Genomic DNA, 22,910 nt, shown 5'->3' on the forward strand with positions numbered 1-22,910 from the left:
GCTGATTATGTATCTAGATGATAATATACTTCTCGACTTGAATAGATTACATGAGTCAGGCATGTAAGCCCTCAACTGTGAGGCTTCTTATGAGACGAGATTTGAAATTGAGGTCTCATCTCAAACAGTCACCCTACACACCCCCTGGGCACTGGATAAACCACTGAACCCGAAAAGAAGAATTTATTTGCTAAATACAGTATGTCCAACACTTCAATTTTTCCCGTGATGTGCGCTACACATGCTCAACCGGACGCTTTGGAAATGCCTTCCATGCATCCGGAAACCCTGCGCCACGAACAAAATCCCAATGCTTCGTCCAGGTCATGGGCTGCTCACTGCCAGAGTCAATCATAGCAATTCCAGCCGTGAGAAACATACCCCTCTTCACACGGAATTCAGGGAGATGATCATACGGCTTCGATAACTCCTCAGCCAGCTTCGTGGACCGAATCATCTTGGCCATGTGCCCGTCATCCTCGTGATAGCACGCTCGGTCAAAGACTTCCGCCCACCCTTGGTTTGGTAGTTTGGACCTGTGGGCACAAAGATAGTCGAGGTGTAGCTGTGGGGCGCCCATGCCGGCGTAGGTCATCATAAACACTCGGCCACTGTATTCGAGCAGACGGGCCTTTTGCTCGTTGGTCATGAAGCCTTGCTTCAGAAATGACAGATGACCAATGCTCGCAGTCAGGCAGTGTAGTAAATAAAAGTCGAATGCGCATTCATAGGGAGGGAGCTGTGCGCCGGCCGTGATATACACTACATAGTAGTCAGTACCAGCCATAAATTCTCATCGTGGAAATACATACAGGCCGTGTTGATGAGCTCTGCCGTTGCACGCTCCACATCATTGGGGTCAACGCGCCATCGTGCCGCCAGACGCAGCAAATCGTGCTTTGCGTTGGGAAGGACTCCATCGCGAGCCAGCTCTTTGTCCATGGCCCATCGACCCGAGTGCTTGCGGGTCTGGGTGTGGAAGTCAAGACTGGAGGATGTGCTGATCTTGGGATCCTCTCGTTCCATGTCAATCAGCGTAGCAAGGGGCAATGGTGATTCTCTTCCCTCTTTTGCCAGGGCCTCTGCCTCACTGAGATAGTCTATATACCACATATCATGATGCACAGCAGCCTGAGCGAGTCCTTCGGCGAGAAGCAGCGGCTGCTTAAACTCAAGAGCGAGACCAATATGGATCAAACCGTGGACGTACCCTGAAACATCAGTTGTATTCTGTATCATATCAAGAGATACATACCCATGTAAATCCGGTAGTGCAGGTCATTTCCAATATCACCGCCACCGACGAGATACTTTTGCAGTACGGCCTCATACCCGTTTTTCTGGATCTGTCCTATGAAGTACTTTTCAAAATTTCGAAAGTTCTCCTCGCGGCCCAGGCATTTCTTGAATATCGCATCGTCGGCGAGATCTTGCACCAGTGGCTCCACGACAATCATGGCATCGCGCATGTATAACGTGTTGCGTTCATGTTGGGACCGCAGTACATCTGGATTTGCCCCGAGAGCCCACAGCGTCAAGTCATGGTGGGCGATATGGTTGTGCAGGTAAACCTGGACATTGGTATAAGCTCGGTCCGCCAGATGGAACCGGAAACATACCCCCATGTGATCTTCAATGGTGAAGAAGATATGATACTTTTCATTGTTCTCCTTGAGAAGTTGAGACGTCGTCTGGGCACTCTCTTCGGTAAGATTGTCTGCATGGACGAGGCCCGGCGTAGCGGTAGAATCGATAACGTAAGTGTCTGTTTGAAGCATTGTGTTGTGTTTGTGGTAGAAGTGATAGAAAGCAATGAATGAGTACTGTTAATGATATAGGTTCGAGTACTTTAACAGTATTATATGGTGGCAACATATCGGCGAGTATTTCGGCTTCTATATCATTATATCCAATCGGAAACTTTTCACTTTATTCTTTACAATCTGACTGGGATAATAACACTGATGCTATTCAAAAATAGCTACTCTATCAATCTGCGTCCATCAAAGACATGATACCCTTGCAGTCCGCTCACCCACCCTTCGACAACTCTCGAGCACATCAAACCTGCCATCATTAGATACTTTCATGCCGGTTTGCTGTAGAACCTACCGAAAGTCATGCTGGCACCGCTCTGAGAATGATGTTGGAACGTCTATCAAATCATTGAATATCAGCCAGGAATATTTCATGGTAGGTATAGATATCAACAGACCTGCCCCCGGAGGATCCGCATAGTGTCGCAGTTCACCTTCCACATCCTTTTCCTTGCCAAGTCGAGTTTTAGATAGGATCTGCACGCGGGAAGCACGCAATCTTCGTACTTCTTCGAACTGATTGAGGCAGTGAGGAATATCGTCTGCTGAGGCGCCTTGTAGAAGAGCTCCCAAAGCCCCGGCATCTTCAATTGCCTGGTTGGCCCCCTGTCCTCCAAAGGGGAGCATCTATTCTGTCAGTATATGGACTAGAAGACATTATCTTACCTACCGCATGAGCAGAATCCCCAATCAAGACAATTTTGCCTCGGTGCCAGCGAGGTAGAGGATCGCGGATGGACAGCGGCCAGTCGGTGACATCCGGAGCAACACTTTAACGTCAGCCATTGTCCTCTCAAGAGCAGACGTATCGTACCTGATAATATGAACTAGACTCGGATGGAAATGCCTGAATTCCGTCGTCATAAGGGCTTTGAGATCCTCTTCCTCTGGCCGTGTGGCATGGATCCCCACGAAGTTCTGCATCAGGCCACTGCTTCCCTCAGTTATGTCCCAGTCGTAAAGAATATAACATCACACATACTCTTGACAATCATACCACACCAAATGCCGTTCGCTCTCCTGTGTCGTGTCGGCAAAGACCGTGGACCCTCTGCCCTTCACTTTTAACAGTTCTATAAAATGCAGATTGTTCTCTAATCTCGCCGTCGGAATCAAAAATCGAAACGCACTCATTCCCGTTGCTCGTTGTGGTTGATCTTCGCCCGTCACTACACTCCTCAACACCGAATGCACTCCATCCCCCGCAACAATCAAATCTGCATAATGTCTCGTGCCATCGTCCAACTCAATAAACCCTTCCTCTGCACTGGAGCTGACAACTCTCGCCGCCAGCTGCACGGCCGGCTTATTTCCGTGCATCGACGCCAATCGAACCAGCTCACGATGCAAATCTGCCCGATGCACCGTATGCAGCGGAGCCCCAAACTGTTCTTGTGAGTTACTCAGGTCTGTCCTCGCAATGGGATCAAGGGTAACTCCATCCAGAACCTCCCAACATGTCATCTCGTTCGCACGCGCACGCGCGAAATCAAACCCGAGGTGTGACAGTACTCGTTCGCCATTCGGGGTGAGAAGAAGCGCGGCGCCAACCTCGCCGATGAATTGGGATTTCTCAAAAACCTGCCTTATTTGTCAATGGTCTTCCTTTCGTTGCTGGGGTGATCCTACCTTGACGGAGTGGCCGGCTTGCTGCAGTGCCACGGCTGTGCAGAGACCGCCAATTCCAGCGCCGACAATAATGATGTTCAAAGGCATTTTGGACACTTTGCTGGTTTGTACAGTTACTCTTCCATCTAGTGTGGTGGTGAATGTTTGATATGAATACTGTGGCTGAAATAGTCTCCGATTGTATGGCATGTATTTTCACTACAAAAGATAATCGCCAATCCGTAGCTGCGGCCTTACTCGGTCATTATTTCAACGTTCCTTGATCAACCAACATAGATAGAGCTTCCGGATCAATTCACTAGCTTATTCCTCCTTCCCCAGCAGTATGCTATGAGGTAGATACTTGGGACGCTCCAACTATGTCTTAAAATATATATATAAATAAATGTGTGACAACTTTATATTGCGCCCAACAAGGCAGCTATTTCATGTGGCATCATCTGGATTCTGACAAAAGTAAGCGACAAATTACCTTCAACCAGTAAACAAAAAAGCAATGAAAGTCGTTATCGAACAAGATTGTGAGTGTGACGCACCTAGCTTGCAAAATTCAACCTCACCACCGAAGCACATAATTACCATTCGGTTTATTTCCAGGCTGAACATGCATTCGGAGACTTCTTTTATGCAGCACTCCACTTGGATGATGTGATAGTTTACACCTCACCACACATAGAGTTGTAGAGGATTTGTGATGCTGATTCCTGGATGCGCTACGGAATTTCATGGATTGATACTACCGAATTAGCCAGCTTGATGTAGTGGTAGGCCTTCGAGAAGCCACCCCAAAGAGGCTTTTGTTTGTACGCTATCAGAGCACCAGTTCCATCTGAAACTGCTGAGCGAATGTAGCCCTTGAGGCCGCCCATGTATAGTAGAAGTGGGTCTACTGTGACTGTCTGTCGACTCGGCCATCCACACCCAGGGAGACTAAAAGCGTGAGAATGCCAGCCAGCGCGTCTAGTATAGGTAGTTAGGTACAACACAGGGGTGACTTCTCCTTTCCGCTCTTACCAAAGCAAGTGATAGGAATGGATACTCAATCATTTATTAGGTCATAATTATACTAATCATCAAATCATACCAAGGAAGTTCACAAATGATTAACCCCCCAACGATGATTGAACTGGTTCAAAGACAATTTCAATCGCTTGACTATCTCTTGAAACCCAAGGTTGTTATTCAAACCTGGGCTATCATTGATATGCTTTAATGCCGCTTGAATGATATAGACACAGCTTGGAGGCAATGAATCGATCAAGTGCGGAGCCATATTCTCATGTGAATCGGCAATGTCAACAACCATCTTAGTGACTGTATCTAAGGCATCATGAGACTTTTTCCTCCATTCGTCTATGGGATTGTTGAGTTTGGAGGATTGACCTAAAATGTGCCAGTGTAGCATGAACAAAGTCCTAATTGAATCAGCAAGGAAATTGAAATACAAGATGACGGACTTTACCTGATAGTCGTTGCAATCGCCCCACAAAATACACCCCAGGCACCCTTGCACCGCTCCATAACAACAACCAGAAAGGACTGTAGTGAAGTATCGAGTTTGTTCAGGTGGAAAAATCGAGCATTCAGCTCTGGGTACTTGATGGTTTCTAAGACTTGATCCAAAAGCCACGCCGCGTGGGCAGAGTGCTGAAGCCCGGTCATTTCGATTGATGTTGAGCCGGCTGGCAATGGTGGTATCGTGCCATCTTGACCATTGTGCTCTGTTGTTGTCGGCAGTTGCGCATGACTGGGAATTGCAGTTGCAAGAGGCTGATCCTTAGTCGATATTTCATAAAAGAATAATCTCAAAAAAGGTTAGCTAAGTTGGGCTCTGTGACGAAGATGTTATGTACCTTTCACAGATGACAATCCCCCACCACGTATTGGCCGCTTCGTCGTCGTCGGATGCTGGAAAGACTGTCGGCCGCCCACGGTGCAGACCAGAGGCATATCCCATCCGTGCGCAGCCAGCGATGGATAGAAACGCATCATCTGGTCTCCCATTGGCATACTCATACAACGCCAGAAGGACGCCAGCCTGAATGAAATCGACAGAAGGGGGGAAAAAAGCCTGGACCTGGGCAAAGAGCGATTTGACAGAAAGGTAAAGGGGTTCACGGCCGACAGGTGGTGGAGTTTGAGGCAACAATTTTGGGTGGTATGTCAGCAAGCAGATACTCAGCAGGAGGATAGAAAAGCCCGGTGGAGGGGAAGCGCCAATATGAATGAGTTGATCATGAAAATGTTTGCGTGAGATGATTGGCAGATGGCGATGGATTCCCTGAAAATAACGCACGCTGATATCGTCGACAAATTGACCGGTGGTTTGAATGACCCGACGGGCTTGCAGATACAGGGTCATGTCAATGGCTGTCGGGTCCATCAGCGGCTCCAAAGGAACCACCTCCGACGGTGATGAACTGGAGACCGAGTCCATGAGCAGGAATGAAGAACGAGTCAGAGGATGGATGCATTCGAGCCCGACACCTTTTCCCGGCGATGCAGTAGTGTGGCCGGGAGAAGGCACTTTGGGTGGATGTGAAACATATCGGCAGTCCAGTGCTTTTCTGATTTGAAGATTAGCTACTCCATACTAGTACTCCATACATGATATGATACTTCTGGCCATCTAGTCTGACTTACTGAATGCAGTAACCACAGGATGGTAGCACTTTATTGCACTTTTTCTTACGCGCCTTACAATTCACACACACCAGCGGTGCATGTTGCTCCGGTGGGTCCATATTGATATTGTTTTGTGGGATTTTTCAAGACGCTGTACTGTCTTGGACTGTGTGAGACGGAAATTCCAGATTAGTCCACGCCTGCTGGAGTAAGGTAGGCTTCAGGCAGCGATTACCAATCCGTCGATTACCGACCCGTCGATTACCAATCCCCCTGCAAATCCACAAGGAAGGCTTAGCGGCGGGCTGGCGGCCGACTGTCGGCTGTCGGCCGCCGCCATGTGGGGCCGGTCGTCGTGATTAGATTTAGCGGCCGCATTCAATGAACCTTATGGAGTATATGGTATCATTTTGGCGACCGCCACAGGATACTTGCAAATGCGAAACCCAAGCAGGCAGATATAAAACCGCACTCCCAGTTCAATTTTAACAGGATTTCATATTTCTAGCATTCGACATAGACACAAGATGACGTCTCAAAAAGAACCATCGCCTGAACCAGAGTTACCACCTGAGGGAGGCCTTCACGGTTGGCTTGTTGTGGTGGGCGCCTTTTTGGCTCTATTTGGTTCATTCGGCTTTTTGAATGCGTATGTTAAATGAGCATCCTCTTTTTGGACATGGAGCTAATGTCAGCAGAATCGGTGTCTTTCAGACCTACTATCAGGAAAACTCCCTCTCCAACTACACAGCTTCGGATATTTCATGGATCTTCGCAGTCCAATTGGCTCTGATGTGGATTCCTGGTCCTCTGTTTGGACGATTGATCGATACCTATGGACCAGCTCCAGTGTTGTACCCATGTAGCCTTTTATGCATCTTTGCACTCTGCATGACCAGCCTGGCAGACGAATATTATCAGGTCTTCCTGGCACAGGGCCTTGGATTTGGCATTGGTGCAGGTGGTGTATTTACTGCGGCTATGCTTTGTGTGGGCCAATGGTTTATTCGACAGCGAGGACTAGCAACAGGAATTGCGAGTGTTGGAAGTAGCCTGGGGGGGGTCATATTTCCAATTTTCCTTGATCGAGTTATAGCAGATGTGGGCTTTTATGGAGCAGTACGGTATACAGCATTGCTTGTTGGGGTTACTCTGGTTATTTCATGCTTTTTGTTGCGGGCACGTCTGCCGCGCAAAAAATGGGATGGCAAGGCCAAATGGTTCGACATGTCACTGCTGAAGGAGAAGCAGTTCGCTTTCTATACCCTGGGGGCATTTCTCGGAATGTGAGTGCTTGTCAAGCTGGGGGTCTATCTGATACTGATGATAGAAGGTGGGGACTATGGGCACCGTTCGACTATATCTCGAGTATGGCCATCAATTCGGGATTTTCTTCAACGCTCGCGCTATATTTGATCTCACTCATCAAGTATTTCCCTCTTCCTATTCCACTGGATACTCTCATACTAACAATGTAGTGCCACGTCGGTTCCGGGCCGGATCCTCCCGCCTCATCTAGCAGATCGAATTGGTCATTTCAATGTGCTCACCATTTCCTCCTTATGCATATCGGCTTCAATTCTTGCTCTCTGGCTACCATTTAACTATCATCCCTCACATGCTGGCATCATTGTCTTTGCCTTGGTCTACGGATTCGTTAGCGGTGCTTTTGTTTGCCTGCTCATGCCATGCGTAGCCAAAGCTGGCAGCCTTGAAACTCTGGGCACGCGATTCGGTACTTTTCAAATGATAATTGGCGTGAGGTTGGTCCCCTTTCTACCACCATGCAGACAGATACACTGCTGAGACTAATCAAACACAAGTTGTTTAACTGGTCTGCCCATTATGGGAGGCATCTTGAATCGTCAAGGAAGTACCGACTACTCTGGACTACAGCTATTTGGCGGGGTTTCATGTCTGCTGGGAACATGTGCCATTGCAGCCGCGACGTACTTTTTGGGAAATCTTCGCCAGACCAGGATAATCTGACGCAATCACACCTAAGTCGATACATACAAGCAGTTTAGTGGGGCTTCATGCGGGTGAGCGGCAGCTGCAGGGGTTCAGATCCTTCTGGGAATGAGGATGCGTGATGTTCTTTTCGGTCCAGGTGTTTGCTAGGTGGATTAGAGAATACAAAATAGTAGCAAAATGGGAGTTGATGGAGAGTGTGGATTTCCGGATAGCTAAGCTAGATATAGCTGGTGCGTGCCGAATATAAAGGTCGGAGTCTAAACAAGCGCTGAGCCCAGAGAGGAAAAGTCATGTTTTATCTCCAACTAGAGTCTACTGCTGATAGGCCTTATCAACATTCCTACCCGTGCAATGCTGATCTAGATTCCTTTCAATCATAACTGTAGCGGGATTCGTAATCAGGATCAATCATGATGAGGCTGAAACACCACGATTTCCTTTCCTTTCACCCCCAAAGTCAATTATCCACTGACTTCTTTTCCTTCCATCGAGTGGTACAGCCTCGGGTGGGGTCCTCCCTCCCGAGGTTGTTCCTTCTTGGCTATACGAGCTTGTAGCAATGATTCGTGCTATCGTCCGCGGACCCCCGGATTATAGTATTATTGTCATCCACTTTAAGCCTCACTCTATTATCTTCCGGCCACTTTTTTACCGTCGCCTCCCCCCTGGTTAATTGCCAGTGCCTGGTCACAATCAGCATGTACCTCCATGGTACCATGTCCACCGGACAACCAGACGTGCAACGAGGGGGAAGGCCCTCTAAGTCAGGTCGACTACGGTCTGCCTGCGATACGTGCCATCAATCGAAGACTAAATGCTCCGGTGGCCTTCCCTGCGTGACGTGTGCCATGTCCCACGGACAATGCACGTACAGTGTGGGAAACCGACTTGGCAGACCGAAGGGGAGCAAGAATAAGCGGATATTGCTCCAGGAAAATCACATCAGCAATCAGGCTGGGGCAGGGGATGGAGAAAGAGTACCACGCCGACAGCGACAACAGCTACGGCAGCAACGATCTATGTCTCCCCGCTCGGAGAACAGCTACGATAGAGCATCGGCAGAGGAAATGTTCGTGGACGAGCATTCAGAGCATCCGTTCGGCCCGGAGCTATCCTCGCTTTTTAATGCACTCGGTGCTGAAGATTTAGGAAATGCGCTCATGGATACGAGCGCAAAAGGCCTCGATCCTACTATTTTTTCACAGGTGAGATCCATCCGTCTTGATAGTTCTAGGACTCGATTTCAAACCTGATTAGGACCATATTTCTCTTCCTCTACCTCTACACAAGACGTTCCCCTTTGACGATGCTGTGAATGCTTCCAAGGCGAATTATTGCAATGGAACCCTTGATGTCTCGTCTTCCATTGACCCACCCAATTATGAACCCCCATACACTGCCCCCCGAATAGATACTGAGACCGACCCGAGGACACATGATTATTTTCCACCAGAACAACCGCCGTGTTCCTGTCTCCAGCAGCATATTCAACTAGTCTATTGTCTCGAGGACCTCCAGTATACCCACAACACCAGCCTATCCATTAGCAGTGTCCTCGATAGTGTCCGACAAGCCCAAGGGCCCTGGACCAGCCTGATGCACTGCCTCCAATGCCAGAACCCCAAAGAACAAGAAGTCTTCCTTCTTTTCACCATGAGTATCCGGATTCTACTCTACTCTGCGCAGAATTTCTATACCTGTCATCAAGGCAGTCTTCACGAGTCACCATCCCCTGCACGTCAAAGTTCCTCATCAGCTGCCTCGTCCGTTCCCGTGTCCGTGGGTGGACACGAGCTCGTGGGCGAAGAGAAGAACCTTGTCATTGGATTGACGTTTCAGAATGCACTCCAACGCATAGGGTCTGCATTGATATACCTCTGGCAGCGGACAGACGAATGTAGACTATTGTCGGGAGATGAAATGGAAACGAGATCAATACAGCTGCTGGAGTGCTTTAGTGGAAACAGCCTGTCGGCGAATCTAGGGACCGATGAAATAAGGTTGTTGCTGAGGAATCTCCAAGGCACAATGCAGGCCATGAAAGATGTTCTGAGGAGAAATAATAGCAAGGATAGTAGCTAAAACCAATAGACATACTGTGCATACTGTTGCCTGTACTAAGTCCTCAGTGTAGCAAAGGGCCACATACAGTTAGTCGTACTAGATATGGTGTTGACATAGGTGGAGATGGCACTCTCTTTTTCCACATATGGTAAAAACTACTACTACACTAGGTTTCTCTTATTTTTTTATATCAATAATCATTAGACATGCGAGCTAAGTCTTGAGGGATAAATAGAAACAAAGTACCGACGGGTCGTAACACTATTTGCACGTTAGCAGTCTACATGGCCACTATTTTACTCCATAGCACCAGTCGCTAATCCATAAATAAACATCTTGCTAAGAACCCCCGCTTGCTCATTGCAATTCGGCCGCTATGTTTTGCCGTAAGTGGTAGTTTTGGTCACCCATGGTCTATCGCTACTAATGGAACTTAAGGTAAAATATAAAGTAGGTTGAACTTGTTGGCATTGAACTGCGTATATCCCACTGTCCACCACAAATTCCGGAATATATTCGGATCAATTTTCGGTGCTAATTATAGTGGAAATTTCTTTTCTTTTTTTTTTTTTTTTTTTTTTTCATCTCATCGCCGAGATACTCACCGAGTAAATATGCCGATTAGAATAGCCAACCAGAAGGATTATTTTGTATATTTTCCCATATTTTATATGTATTCCGTTATCTTCAAGCGTTCGGCTTCAACTAATCCGTCTGACTAGCCCAAAATGCTCCTTCACCTCCTTCTTATCGGGTTGCTCTGTAGCTTCACTGCGGCCAACAGAACTGCCCTTCGCATTCTCCCCCTCGGAGACTCCATCACATACGGTTACAACGAGCCCAGTGGTAACTCCTACCGTCGAGCCATCGAATGTCTGCTTCACAATGATGGACACCCAGTTGAACTCATCGGATCTGTCAAAAACGGCAATTGGGATAACAACGAAAGCGATGCCTTCAATCTCAACACTACCGACGAGATCCTCGCCCACGCTAGGACGGAGCTGACAAGACACATCTCCCAACCAAATGTCATTCTTATTCACGTGGGAACGGTTAATTTCGTCGTCGGAGCCAACGTGACAGATGCCCCTGCTCGATTAGCGCATCTCATGGACTTCATCACGGAACACAACCCGGCTACGTTACTGGTCGTGGCGCAGTTGATACCGAATGCGAATGCCACAGTCAATTCCTTCATTGATCAGTATAATGCAAAGATTCCTGATCTGATTTCGTTGAGGGTGCAGGCTGGACGGAAGATCGTATTGACGCCAATGGATGGCGTGAAGACGGATGATCTTCTCGATGGAACGCATCCCAATGCGTATGGCTACTATATAATGGCTCGTCATTGGCACGAAGCCATCCTCAAGGCAGAGCGGAATGGTATACTCAGCCCGGCGAGAGGACCTTTTATTGACAAAGGTAGTTCGTCTTCTCCAGTGTCTGGAAATTGCTCGGTACTGGATTAATGGTATTTGTTGCTCTTAGATTGACGGTGGATACGCGTTATTCCTAGTTTGCTAGAACCAAAATATTGCTTACCCATATATCAAGCAGTAGACAACTAAGTACGTCCTACGCTTGTAGCCAACGGCATCATCAATTTCCAGATAATCAGATTTGTGATGGGTCGACAATTTCACTTTGTTAATATGATCAACCTTCAACTAATGGGCTGATCAGCTAACTAGCACTGGCGCTGATACATCAAAATAGCATTATGGGTAGAATAGTCATATAGCCTATTACTATATGTCTATAAATCTCGCCTTTTAATGGCCACTTCCAACCCCCACTGCCTAAAAAACCACCGATTCTCAACCTGATACTGAGATGGATCCAAAATTGATACCTGCAAAATGAGAGTCAGATGAATCCAATGCAAGACAACCGAAACAACTCAAACCTCATAGTTAAGGGCCAGCGCAGATGTCAACTTCTTCAATTCCAACAAAGCAATATTCTTTCCTAGACAGATGCGTCGTCCAGCACCAAACTAGGTTGTCAGCGTAATGTTTACGAGAAGGAAATCATACTCACCGTCAGTACACTCTGCTCCATCTTCCGGTACTCTTCACGGCTTTTCAGCCACCGGCCAGGCCGCCATTCGTTTGCATCATCTCCAAATGTTGGTCGATGCCGATTGATAACCCAGGGATTCAGCCCCACCACTGTGTTTCCTGGAAGAACGTGTCCGTTAATGGTCATGCCTTCTGCTGGAACCACTCGTTCAAAGGGAAGGCAGAATGGAGGATGGAGACGGATGGCTTCGTTGACACATGCATCAAGATATGGGAGATTTGCGATCTGATTCCACGAAGGATATGGACGAGAGATCCCGTCGGTCTGAATAAGCTCGTTATAGAGGTGCTGCAGTGTCTCGGGGTGACTCAAGAGGTTGTACCAGAGTGTCCTCATAACGACAGCAGTAGAGTCAGATCCGGCAATTATGTTGGAAAAGGTCCATGCCGTGACGGCCCTAGTTGCTGGAGTGTCAGAGATAGAAAACGTTATAGAGGACGATCGAGTTACCATGGCGGAACAGAAGAATCCTTCACCTGGGCATCCAGAAAGCGCGAAAGGAAATCCCCGTGATTGATCTCCTGGTTGTCAAGAGTGAAACTCTTACTTCCAAGTTTCTCACGCCGCTCATCGATGCTATCTCGGACGATCTGAAGAATCGGGAGTCCAGTCGTCGGACGAAATAGTGCCACAATCGGGTTTTTATACCAAATCAAATCAAACCAGGGGATTTGGGTTATCTTGGCTCTCAGTAATTGGCCTTTATACGCAAGTGAGCAAGCATACTAACCGGAGCAGCGGTCTTCATAAAGTTCCATATTGCCGTCAACAACCCCTTCCCATCATGTCCCTGTTCGATAAACCCATATTGGCGGGAAAAGGTCATCGACCCCATGACTTCAAAGGCAAAGAATTGCAGCCAGTTCCCTAGATCAAGCGTAGCCCTTTGTTGAATGAATCGGGCGTCGAATTGAGTGAAAAGAAGCCCCAACACATGGTCAACGAAGCGCTCAAAAGTGAGCACATTTGACAGGGAGAAGATAGGTGCAATGGGCTTCTTGAGATGCATATGTAGTTTCTCATCTCTTGTATTGAATACTAGTGGTAGTGACGACCCTTGCCTAGAATATGGCATCAAAGAACGATAGAAGTTGCCCTGGCTATTGTCAGTGTCCTGTACCCCATTTACACCCAGTGGAGCATTCACCTTTGGGACACCCGGTCTGATGGGGTATACACTAGGAATGGCATCCGGATTCGCTATGGACACCATGTTTGGGCCCATTCGGACGTAATCCCCATATCGAGCGTGCAGATCTGCGTGGATTTCATGGGATCGTGCTGTTTGTACCCAGAATACACGCTGGAGATTAGTGATGCGTGCCCAGAAAGGCCCAGGAAATTGCCTCAAATTCCAATAGGTTTTAATAAGATGAAAGGCCACAAGAGTGACAGAGACCACAATGCTCGTTGCTAGGGTTTTGGATGCAAAGACCGGCACAAATTGAGCGCTGTTCATTTTGTGTTGATTCCTATGGGTTATCGACTCCAAAGATTGAGGATAACTAAGTAATTACGGAATATATCTTTATTAATATATTACTTGATCTGTAGTCCGAATATTTTTTTTTTTCGGTCATTTGTTTTGACGCGAATAAATTGGCCGCGGTAAATTTATTAAAGCTATCCACCGAGGAGACTTTTAGAAATGGAAATAAGATGAAATAATAAAATATTATTATCGTATGAAAATATGCAAGAGCCGCTAGTCAGGGAAAGCAGTCAAACTAGAATTGGCCAATAATCGCCAATTGATGGTGGTATATAAACTCGATCGGAATGCATCGTGTCAATATACTTCGAAAATTCAACAACCTCATCATGCCTGCCACAACCCCCAACACTCTCATCCTCTTTGGACCACAAATTACTCGTCTCCTTCCCGGTCATTTGGCGGAGCTGCGGGCGATCATCAATGATCCCAACTTTTCATTCCTACTCGACGTGGTCAAGGAACTACCTTCGTTATGGCCTTTGATCCGTGAGTCCTGTGATCCACTGCGACATCTCCCTGGGCAAGAGCAGTTGCAGCAATTGGAGAATTTCTTCGAGACTGGTGAATTGCCGCAGGTCGAGCCCCCAAACAACATCATCTTGGCTCCCTTGACCGTGCTGGCCCAAGTGACTGAATACTTGCGCCTGGGCCGCACTGGTAATACCCAGGGCTTCTGCGTGGGTTTCCTGGCAGCTGCCGTTGTCGCCAGCGCCCAAAATGAGACCGAGCTGCAGCAGTTGGCGGCGGCAGCGGTTCGACTCGCTGTTTGTATTGGAGCAGCAATTGATCTCGATAAAGTCACCTTAGATCCACAGGATAGAAGCTTCGCATACTCTGTTCATTGGACATCGATGGCGGAAAAGACGCATTTCGAGAAGGCACTGACATCTTTCCCTAAGGTATGTTTTCCTGCCAACTGGTATTATGTGGAAGGATATTAACTCTCCAGGCTTATATCTCCTGCGTTACGGACCAAGATAGAGTCACAGTTACCATCCCACTTGAGCAATTCGCTGCCTTCTCCCTGCAGCTGTCGAACGGTGGGCTTTCCGCCAAGCCAGTTGGTTTGTGTGGGCGATATCATTTGCTAGGGCGCGAGAATATTGTACAGCAACTGAAATCGCTGTGCAAGGAAAATCCGGCCTTTCAGCTGCTTTCAGCAGACGGGTTGAATTTGCAGATTCGGTCAAATGCAGACACTGCTGTCGTTTCTCATGGTAAATTGCATGATATTATATTGGAGTCTATTCTCAGTCAGAAATGTGAATGGTTTCAAACCGTGCAGGCAGCCCTATCAGCCCAAGGACAAGAGGTTGAAATTGTTTCTGTCGGCGGCCTAGGGGCAGTACCTCCCTCCATCAAGAGAAAGGAATTACGGAATGGAGACGCCTCACTCCAGATGGAATCGACAAATGAAAATCTCAGCAACTCTCCCAGTCTACCCTCCGGCCTTGAAACTCCCAGTGACCTGAGCTGGACAACCCCAAGTGCATCAGGAGCCATTGCGGTAATTGGGATGGCCTGTCGCTATCCCCAGGCAGATTCGGTGGAGGAATTCTGGAACCTCATCACCTCGGGTAGAAACGCGGTCAGCCCACTGCCAAAGAATCGGTTCAACTCGGAAGATCTATGGCGAGACCCCAAAGGTCCATTCTGGGGGAATTTCCTCAGAGATCCTGATGCATTTGATCACCGGTTTTTCAAGATCTCTGGACGTGAAGCTGCGTCCATGGATCCACAGCAGCGACTCCTTTTACAGGTTGCATATGAGGCCATGGAGACTTCTGGATACAGTACACAATCTCAATGCCAGACCAATAATATCGGTTGCTATATTGGCGTCGGAACGGTGGACTACGAGTCCAACATAGCCTCCGAGAATGCAACTGCATTTTCAGCCACAGGGACGCTGAGAGCGTTTATTAGCGGAAAGGTCAGTCATTATTTTGGCTGGACGGGGCCGTCTGTGACATTCGATACCGCTTGCTCGTCGTCTGCTGTAGCCATTCACTATGCGTGCAAGGTAAGTCTATCCTCATGTCTGGAGATAGTAAATATGCTGACAGGGCAGTCCCTTCAATCCAATGAATGTTCCGTTGCTCTTGCAGGAGGAGTAAATGTGATCACCAGTCCGGCTCTCTACCAGAACCTCGCGGCTGCCTCGTTTTTGAGTCCTACCGGCGCATCAAAAGCATTTGATGCTCGGGGTGACGGATACTGTCGTGGTGAAGGCGCTGGTGTCCTTGTTCTAAAGCCCTTGGCCCGTGCCATTGCGGAAAATGACCCCATCCTTGGGACAATCTCTGGATCCGCCGTCAATCAGGGCTCGAATTGCAATCCCATAACCGTTCCGGACTCACGGTCACAAAGTAGTCTGTACGAGCAAGCGTTAGCCGTTGGTGATGTGCACCCGAGCGAGGTATCTTTTGTCGAAGCACATGGCACGGGTAAGTCTGACTTTAAGAAGAAATGCGAAAATACTAACGGACAGAAGGAACCCCTGTAGGTGACCCCATTGAATGTGACAGTATCCGTCGTGTCTTTGGAGATCCTCGCCGTGCCCAAGAGTTATTTATCGGCTCAGTCAAAGACGTCGTCGGCCATACAGAGGCAGCATCGGGGGTAGCTGGATGTATTAAAGCGCTTCTTATGATGCAGCACGGCATCATCCCCAAACAGACCAACTTCATCCAGTTAAATCCGAGGATTCCAGCGCTAGAGCCAGATCGCATGGCCATTCCACAGAAATCGCAGCCGTGGCACTCGTCAAGGCAGACGGCTTTGGTGAACAACTATGGAGCGGCGGGGAGCAATGCAGCCATCGTGTTGCAGAAATACATTCCATCCAATAGCCAGAGACAGGTAACTACCACGACATCAGCAAATAGTCTGGAGTATCCCATCTTTATCTCGGCCAAGACAACGGAAAGCCTGATCGCATATAGTACAGCGTTGCAAGCATACATTGCCCGGACACCCGATGTAGAGCTGGCTGATATTGCGTGGAATTTGGCTCGCAAGCAAAACCGAGAGCTAGAATTTATTCATACATCGACTGTGCCATCTCTCTCGGCCTGTTGAAGCAATTAGATACCATCGCGTCGGGTTCTCACATCTCGAGCGCATCTGAGAAACCCCCTGTCGTGTTATGCTTTGGAGGTCAAACAGGTCATACCATCAGTCTTTCCGAGGATCTGGTTGAAAATTCAGCATTGCTTCACAGCCATCTGAGCCAGTGCGACTCTGTCTGTCGTTTACTGGGGCTACCCGGTCTGTTTCCCCGTATCTTTGATCCTGCCCCCGTCGAGGATCTGGTCACTCTCCACGCGATGCTCTTCTCGATCCAGTATGCCAGCGCCAAAGCATGGCTAGATGCAGGTCTAGAGGTCACGACACTTGTTGGACACAGCTTTGGACAGTTGACTGCACTTTGTGTCGCCGATAGTCTTGATCTGCGAGACGGAATTCGTCTCGTCACGGATCGTGCCCGGTTCATCCAGAAGCTATGGGGAGCAGATCCGGGTGTCATGTTGTCGGTTGAAGGAAGTCGCGATCAGGTCAACGATCTCCTTGATGAGACCAGGAAATTATATCCATCCAGTACGGTCGACATAGCCTGCTACAACAGTCCCCGTCATATCATCCTTGCCGGTGATGGTGACTCCATCAAAGCAGTCGAAACGGTCTGCCGCACGGGGGCAGCAGATGTGAAAATAGCAAGATTGAAAAACAGTCACGCGTATCATTCCACGCTCACCGATCCTATCCTTTCCAGCCTCTGGGCAGTGGCAAAGGCCATCTCATGGAGACAGCCGATCATCCCTGTTGAAACATGCTCTCCCCATGAGGCCTGGCCAGAGATAACTGCAGACAAGATTGTGCAACACACGCGCCAACCTGTTTATTTCGTCGATGCTGTTCAGAGAATTGCTGCTCGACATAACTCTGCTGTCTGGCTCGAGGCCGGATCTGCGTCGCCCATCATGCCAATGCTTCGTCGTGTGTTACCCGACTCCCGTCGCGATCTCTTCCTTCCGGTCAATCTGGGCCGCAGCGCATGGAATGGTCTTGCCCAGATTACTTCAAAGCTGTGGGAAGCTGGATCGAAATCGCACTTCTGGCCATTCCATACATCGCAGCGAGGCGGAAATGGCTGGCTTGACTTGCCCTCGTATCAATTTGCCAAAAACAGGCACTGGATCGAATACAACCCTTTTTCCGGTATCCAGGAAAATGATACAAGCGGCCCAACAGAAAGCAAGCCCACAGGACTTGTGCACGTCGTGCAGAATACCAACGCACAAGCTTTATTTTCCATTAACACCTCCCACGATGTCTTCTTGCTCTGTGTCAGCGGCCATGCGGTACTTGGCCAGAGTCTGTGTCCAGCGTCGCTGTATTTTGAGCTAGTGATTCGAGCTGCAGAGTTATTGGCCAATGGCTATACAACCGTCCCTCATATCTTAGATTTGCGCATTCTTTCGCCTCTTCCATTGACTCCAGCTGGAAGACTGCTTCTGTCATTGTCCAAGAGTGCAGACAGCCAATGGGCCTTCTCACTCTCCACACAATTTAATGATCAGTCACAGACCGTTCATGCCAATGGCACGGTATCCTTATTGGATAAGTGTAGTATAGCTGCACGATTTCAGACAATGCGACGATTGCTGGGACGCTCGCGATACAGCCAGATTGTGAGCTCCCCCGAGGCCAACAGACTGTCCGGGGACGTGATCTATAAAATCTTCGGACAGACCGTCAACTACGCAAAATATTACCAGGGAGTGCGCAATGTCGTCGCGTATGAGTCCGAGGTCGTGGGAGATGTCGTTCTTCCTCCTCGACCTTCCAATCTGCCCGCTGGCGCCTCGGACCCGGTGGCAGTCGATAACTTCTTGCAGGTCGCAGGTATTCATGTCAATTGTCTGAAGGATTGCAAAGCGGATGAGGTTTTCATCTGTACCAAAATTGGCGAAGTCACGTGGGGTGCAATAATTGGGAACGATTCTCCTGATGCTCGGTCGTGGACGGTCTATTCAAATGTCGAAATCACAGGGATGGGCACCGTTGCGAACGATATTGTAGTCTTGGATCCAACATCGGGCGACGTCGTTCTCATGCTAATGGGTGCAGAATTCACCTCTGTATCGCTGAGTTCGTTGCACAAGGTCCTGTCCAAGCTAAACCACAGCCCGGTGTCTCTTCCTGTCCGTCCAGCACCAGCAGAAGAAGCTGAGCAGCCAAAGAGCAGTGGTATATCGTCGAACATCCAAGATGTCCTTCCAATAGAACCAAAGGTAAATGGAACGGTTAGTGTCCTCCCATTCGTCCAGGAGATGCTCAGTGAGGTTCTTGGAGTCGGCATCGAGGAGGTCCAGCCACATTCTTCCCTCATTGACCTGGGTGTCGATTCGTTAATGGTCACCGAAATTGCTAGCGAAATCAACACACGATTCAAGGTCAACCTCTCCGTTAATGATCTGCAGGATCTGGATGATGTCCAATCTCTGTCTGAAAGGCTGCAGCCTCTGGTTTCCGGTCCTGTCGATGAACCAGACGATATGGCTGTGCCGCCAGGAGATACTACTATAGACCACGGGCTGGCATCGATCAGTAGTAACTATATGACAAATAACGGCCACGTGTACGATACTGTCGTTGAAGAAGCCAGATTGAGTCGATTCCGCGAGGCCGTCTTTCCTCTTCAATCAGAGCTGGTCGTGGCGTATATCGTTGAGGCATTCGCCGCTCTGGGATGTGACCTTGACACGTTACGTGCGGGTGCACCTCTGGAGAAAATCGCCTTCAGCCCAAAGCATCAGAAGGTTATGGATCAGATCTATCATATTATTCAAGTTGCAGGAATTGTCCGTTCGCATAAAGGGGGGTTTGTCCGGACTGATGAATCACTGCCCCGTGCATCAGCACAGGAACTGCACAACGCCATTGTCGACCAATTCCCCCAGCATGTTTCCGAGCATAAACTACTGCACACCACGGGTCCTCATCTCTCTGACTGCCTGACAGGAAGTACAGATTCTTTGTCTTTGCTATTTGGAAATGCCAAAGCTCGTGGGCTGCTAGAGGACGTCTATACCAATGCCCCCATGTTCAAGGCGGGCACGTTGTTTCTCTCCCGCTTCCTAGTTGACGTCTTTGGCCACTTTGAAGGCAATCGAGAGATCCGAGTGTTGGAACTCGGGGCTGGAACCGGTGGCACGTCAAGCTATCTCATTCAGAAACTCACGGCTTCTCATCGCAAGTTCCAGTATACCTTTACAGATCTCTCGCCATCTCTGGTGGCCGCGGCAAAAAGGAAATTTGCCAGGTATGACTTTATGCAGTATGCTGTGCTGGATATTGAGCAAGAACCCCCCGGGCATTTACTGGAACAGTACGACGTGGTGATCTCAACCAACTGCATCCATGCCACGAGGAATCTTGTTCACTCTTGTACCAACATTCGTCGCATGCTGCGCAGGGATGGCATCCTCTGTCTGTTGGAGTTGACGCAGAACCTTTTCTGGTTTGATCTAGTGTTTGGCCTTCTCGAGGGCTGGTGGATGTTTGACGATGGTCGCCAACATGCCCTCGCATCAGAGGGTTTGTGGGAGAAGAATCTTCTGGAGTCGGGATACCGCTGGGTCAAGTGGTCCACTGGCGAGAAAGAAGAATCTAACATTCTCCGGCTGATCGTGGCTTCGGCATCAGACGAGGCTCGAGAAGAAGCCAACGCCAGCCAGTCTCCCGTAACGCAAGAGACAGTCATTTTCAAACATGCCGATTCCCTGCCCTTGCAAGCGGACATCCACTATCCACAACCCATCCAAAATGGCAGTGCTCGTCCCATCGGTGAGACTCGTCTCTAATGTTTATCGTCAACCATAGGCTGATGGTGCTTTTCTACTAGCCCTGATGATCCACGGCGGAGGCCACGTTATGCTCTCCCGGAAAGACGTTCGCCCCAATCAAACGCAGATCTTACTCGATGCCGGTTTTCTTCCGATTAGTATTGATTACCGTCTCTGCCCCGAGACCTCGATTCTCGAGGGCCCGATGACAGACGTGCGTGATGCACTACAGTGGGTCAGAACCGTACTTCCGTCGCTTTCTCTCCGACGGCCCGACATCCGCTTCGCTGGAGACAAGGTCGTCGCCGTCGGCTGGTCTACTGGAGGCCATCTGGCCATGACGCTTGGTTGGACAGCACCTGCCGCGGGGATCGCACCGCCATCTGCTATCCTGGCATTTTACTGCCCAACCGACTACGAAGATCCATTTTGGTTCCATTCCAATCTACCGTTTGATGAGGCCACGACCGGTGATTACAATCTGTGGGATGGTGTTTCTGACACTCCCATCGTGGCTTACAACCCCCCTCCATCGACGCAGGCAGCCGGCGGTTGGATGTCGAAAAGTGATGCTCGGTCTCGAATTGCCCTACATATGAATTGGCACGGGCAGACCCTGCCCATCCTTATCCATGGGCTCAAGGATAAGAGCAAGGCTCGGGACGGAAAGTCGATTCTCCCACGCCCAACACTCGAACAAATTCAATCGATTAGTCCGTTGGCCCAGATTCGTGGCGGGAAATATCGCACACCGACCTTTATTATTCATCCGAGACAGGACGATCTAATCCCGTGGCAGCAGGTGCAGAGGACGTATGAAGCGTTGATAGGGAATGGGGTTGAAGGAGAACTTAGAATCGTCGATGACGCGGTGCATTTGTTTGATCTCTATCCAAGGTTTGATAATCATCGTCAGGCAATGGAGACAGTTGAGGCTGGGTATTCATTTCTTCGTTCTTATACTTCTGTTTAACAGGATACATGGCGTTACTTGGAGTTCCGGGTAGAACTTTATGTACCGGGCATGATAAAACTGGTGCTTAACTTTCAATCAGACAAACCAAATAATTTCTTTTGATGCCTTGGCAGGAGTAGCATCGTATATTATTATAGCTGAGAAGGATATCCTAAGTCTATGTGAACGAAGTAACAAGAGCAATTGGCCACGCTTTCTGAGTCCGAAATTCGCCTTGCTGCGCCATAATTCGGCAAGGCTATTTCGACTATGTTGATCTTCTCGCTTGCCCAGAGAGATTGATCAAAGGTCGTAGGAACTATTCGTTTCCTTGATTTCCTATTTTATGTTGACAATATCCACGTATTCTTGTTCTGTATGTGCATGGCAAGGTTCACATCAAGCTCCTACCCTGCATTCATAACTAAAACCAAATCTCATCTTCAACCTTCCCCCTCAACTTATCAATCACATCCAAGAAATTATTCGCCAGTGACTCTATTTCACTTCCGGTATAGCTGAGGGTCTCGTAGACGCGCTCCATTTGCTCTGAGCCACTATGCTTATATGGAGAAAGGGGAGCAGAACCCATCACCTCGCGCTGGTAATGGAGACTGGTCCTCTTCCCAGATCAAAAGCATTGGACTGGAGTCTTGGCAGTCAAGAAGAGGAGACACGGAATAAGTAAGTGGACGGGTAAACCAGCTCTCATTGGTCAATTTGATAGATCCTAATGCGCAATGAGTAATTTGCCTATGCAATTTTATATAAGTGTAACACATACCCTGGCTATTCTCCTGGGGCAATGTGATTGAAAGATCCAGTGAGATCGAGACCAGTTCTCCGATGCCTGACACTGATGTCAAAGCCGCGGTCACATGATATAGAAACGAGGGCTGAAATGGATTAAATAATGAAAGAGGTGATGTATAATTTGTGAAGCACAAAGGCACATTTTTAAGCAGTATAGTTATATGTTTCACGTTCTTCGACAGTTATTTCGTTCATAAATAGGGCTATATACAGTGTGGAGACCGGAATCACGTGCACTCCATCTCCTTTTGGTGTGTGGTGAATGGTTGATTGGTTTATGGCCTATCGGCTGAGCTAACTATATAAACTACCGGGCAGAAAGCGAGGGCGGTCAGACACGTGACCCGATGGGTACTAACACCCCCCCTCGCACGAGCTGGGAGCCCCGGAGAAAAGAAGCTCTAAATACACAGATAATCGCATATAAAATCAAGCAGATGAACAAAAAACAAATAGCAAACAAAATAGTCGCCAATGATTGGTTCGCTGAATTAGCGTGCCAAGGAAAAATCGAGGGTACATAAAGGGCAATGCCTTCCCATCCTCAAGTACTTCAATCCTTCATCTATTCTCCATCCGAAGTAGGATGTAGATGATTG

General features: G+C 48.5%; 9 protein-coding genes across 9 annotated transcripts; 5 read left to right on the forward strand and 4 right to left on the reverse strand.

The window, feature by feature from the left end:
- Positions 1–170: 170 nt before the first annotated feature.
- ASPGLDRAFT_1506927 (questin oxidase family protein) lies at positions 171–1,778 on the reverse strand (the record flags this gene model as incomplete). The annotated part of the gene is made up of 4 exons (XM_022542173.1): positions 171–762; positions 813–1,211; positions 1,256–1,403; positions 1,620–1,778. 4 exons carry the CDS (start codon positions 1,776–1,778, stop codon positions 236–238), a joined length of 1,233 nt encoding a protein of 410 aa, XP_022396155.1. The 3' UTR covers positions 171–235.
- Positions 1,779–1,947: 169 nt separating this feature from the next.
- ASPGLDRAFT_159180 (uncharacterized protein) lies at positions 1,948–3,533 on the reverse strand (the record flags this gene model as incomplete). The annotated part of the gene is made up of 7 exons (XM_022542430.1): positions 1,948–2,067; positions 2,113–2,155; positions 2,216–2,444; positions 2,488–2,587; positions 2,632–2,748; positions 2,800–3,398; positions 3,447–3,533. 7 exons carry the CDS (start codon positions 3,531–3,533, stop codon positions 2,004–2,006), a joined length of 1,239 nt encoding a protein of 412 aa, XP_022396156.1. The 3' UTR covers positions 1,948–2,003.
- A 1,006-nt stretch (positions 3,534–4,539) lies between these two features.
- Positions 4,540–6,233, reverse strand: ASPGLDRAFT_181035 (Zn(II)2Cys6 transcription factor; the record flags this gene model as incomplete). Its single annotated transcript, XM_022542983.1, has 4 exons — positions 6,090–6,233; positions 5,300–6,013; positions 4,909–5,250; positions 4,540–4,861 (listed from the first exon to the last, which is right to left on the reverse strand). Exons 1-4 carry the CDS (start codon positions 6,188–6,190, stop codon positions 4,540–4,542), a joined length of 1,479 nt encoding a protein of 492 aa, XP_022396157.1. The 5' UTR covers positions 6,191–6,233.
- Positions 6,234–6,575: 342 nt separating this feature from the next.
- On the forward strand, positions 6,576–8,316 carry ASPGLDRAFT_61875 (uncharacterized protein). Its single transcript, XM_022548489.1, has 5 exons — positions 6,576–6,720; positions 6,770–7,357; positions 7,405–7,500; positions 7,550–7,834; positions 7,895–8,316. Exons 1-5 carry the CDS (start codon positions 6,599–6,601, stop codon positions 8,058–8,060), a joined length of 1,257 nt encoding a protein of 418 aa, XP_022396158.1. The 5' UTR covers positions 6,576–6,598; the 3' UTR covers positions 8,061–8,316.
- Positions 8,317–8,750: 434 nt separating this feature from the next.
- On the forward strand, positions 8,751–10,161 carry ASPGLDRAFT_52725 (Zn(II)2Cys6 transcription factor domain-containing protein). Its single transcript, XM_022547824.1, has 2 exons — positions 8,751–9,250; positions 9,303–10,161. The coding sequence occupies exons 1-2, from the start codon at positions 8,762–8,764 to the stop codon at positions 10,125–10,127; spliced, it is 1,314 nt and encodes a 437-aa protein (XP_022396159.1). The 5' UTR covers positions 8,751–8,761; the 3' UTR covers positions 10,128–10,161.
- A 676-nt stretch (positions 10,162–10,837) lies between these two features.
- ASPGLDRAFT_85896 (SGNH/GDSL hydrolase family protein) lies at positions 10,838–11,612 on the forward strand (the record flags this gene model as incomplete). The annotated part of the gene is made up of 2 exons (XM_022550352.1): positions 10,838–11,537; positions 11,604–11,612. The coding sequence occupies 2 exons, from the start codon at positions 10,838–10,840 to the stop codon at positions 11,606–11,608; spliced, it is 705 nt and encodes a 234-aa protein (XP_022396160.1). The 3' UTR covers positions 11,609–11,612.
- A 259-nt stretch (positions 11,613–11,871) lies between these two features.
- On the reverse strand, positions 11,872–13,656 carry ASPGLDRAFT_136962 (cytochrome P450; the record flags this gene model as incomplete). The annotated part of the gene is made up of 6 exons (XM_022541486.1): positions 11,872–11,967; positions 12,022–12,111; positions 12,156–12,594; positions 12,648–12,877; positions 12,928–13,293; positions 13,345–13,656. The coding sequence occupies 6 exons, from the start codon at positions 13,654–13,656 to the stop codon at positions 11,872–11,874; spliced, it is 1,533 nt and encodes a 510-aa protein (XP_022396161.1).
- Positions 13,657–13,898: 242 nt separating this feature from the next.
- Positions 13,899–21,628, forward strand: ASPGLDRAFT_1506939 (uncharacterized protein). Its single transcript, XM_022542174.1, has 6 exons — positions 13,899–14,591; positions 14,642–15,715; positions 15,764–16,139; positions 16,187–16,749; positions 16,824–20,544; positions 20,603–21,628. Exons 1-6 carry the CDS (start codon positions 13,977–13,979, stop codon positions 21,514–21,516), a joined length of 7,263 nt encoding a protein of 2,420 aa, XP_022396162.1. The 5' UTR covers positions 13,899–13,976; the 3' UTR covers positions 21,517–21,628.
- Positions 21,629–22,562: 934 nt separating this feature from the next.
- On the forward strand, positions 22,563–22,910 carry ASPGLDRAFT_52729 (uncharacterized protein). The gene has a single exon (XM_022547825.1). The coding sequence runs from the start codon at positions 22,659–22,661 to the stop codon at positions 22,833–22,835; it is 177 nt and encodes a 58-aa protein (XP_022396163.1). The 5' UTR covers positions 22,563–22,658; the 3' UTR covers positions 22,836–22,910.

Source organism: Aspergillus glaucus (genome assembly GCF_001890805.1).
Source record: "Aspergillus glaucus CBS 516.65 unplaced genomic scaffold ASPGLscaffold_31, whole genome shotgun sequence".
NCBI classification, from domain to species: Eukaryota; Fungi; Ascomycota; class Eurotiomycetes; order Eurotiales; family Aspergillaceae; genus Aspergillus; species Aspergillus glaucus.

Coding starts and splice junctions, on each gene's coding strand:
- ASPGLDRAFT_52729 (XM_022547825.1), top strand. CDS start 22,659: ATGGGTACTAACACCCCCCCTCGCACGAGCTGGGAGCCCCGGAGAAAA.
- ASPGLDRAFT_1506939 (XM_022542174.1), top strand. CDS start 13,977: ATGCATCGTGTCAATATACTTCGAAAATTCAACAACCTCATCATGCCT. Junction 14,592..14,641: donor CACTGACATCTTTCCCTAAG/GTATGTTTTCCT, acceptor TTAACTCTCCAG/GCTTATATCTCCTGCGTTAC. Junction 20,545..20,602: donor TGGCAGTGCTCGTCCCATCG/GTGAGACTCGTC, acceptor CTTTTCTACTAG/CCCTGATGATCCACGGCGGA.
- ASPGLDRAFT_61875 (XM_022548489.1), top strand. CDS start 6,599: ATGACGTCTCAAAAAGAACCATCGCCTGAACCAGAGTTACCACCTGAG. Junction 7,358..7,404: donor CTGGGGGCATTTCTCGGAAT/GTGAGTGCTTGT, acceptor TGATGATAGAAG/GTGGGGACTATGGGCACCGT. Junction 7,501..7,549: donor TATTTGATCTCACTCATCAA/GTATTTCCCTCT, acceptor CTAACAATGTAG/TGCCACGTCGGTTCCGGGCC.
- ASPGLDRAFT_52725 (XM_022547824.1), top strand. CDS start 8,762: ATGTCCACCGGACAACCAGACGTGCAACGAGGGGGAAGGCCCTCTAAG. Junction 9,251..9,302: donor ATCCTACTATTTTTTCACAG/GTGAGATCCATC, acceptor AAACCTGATTAG/GACCATATTTCTCTTCCTCT.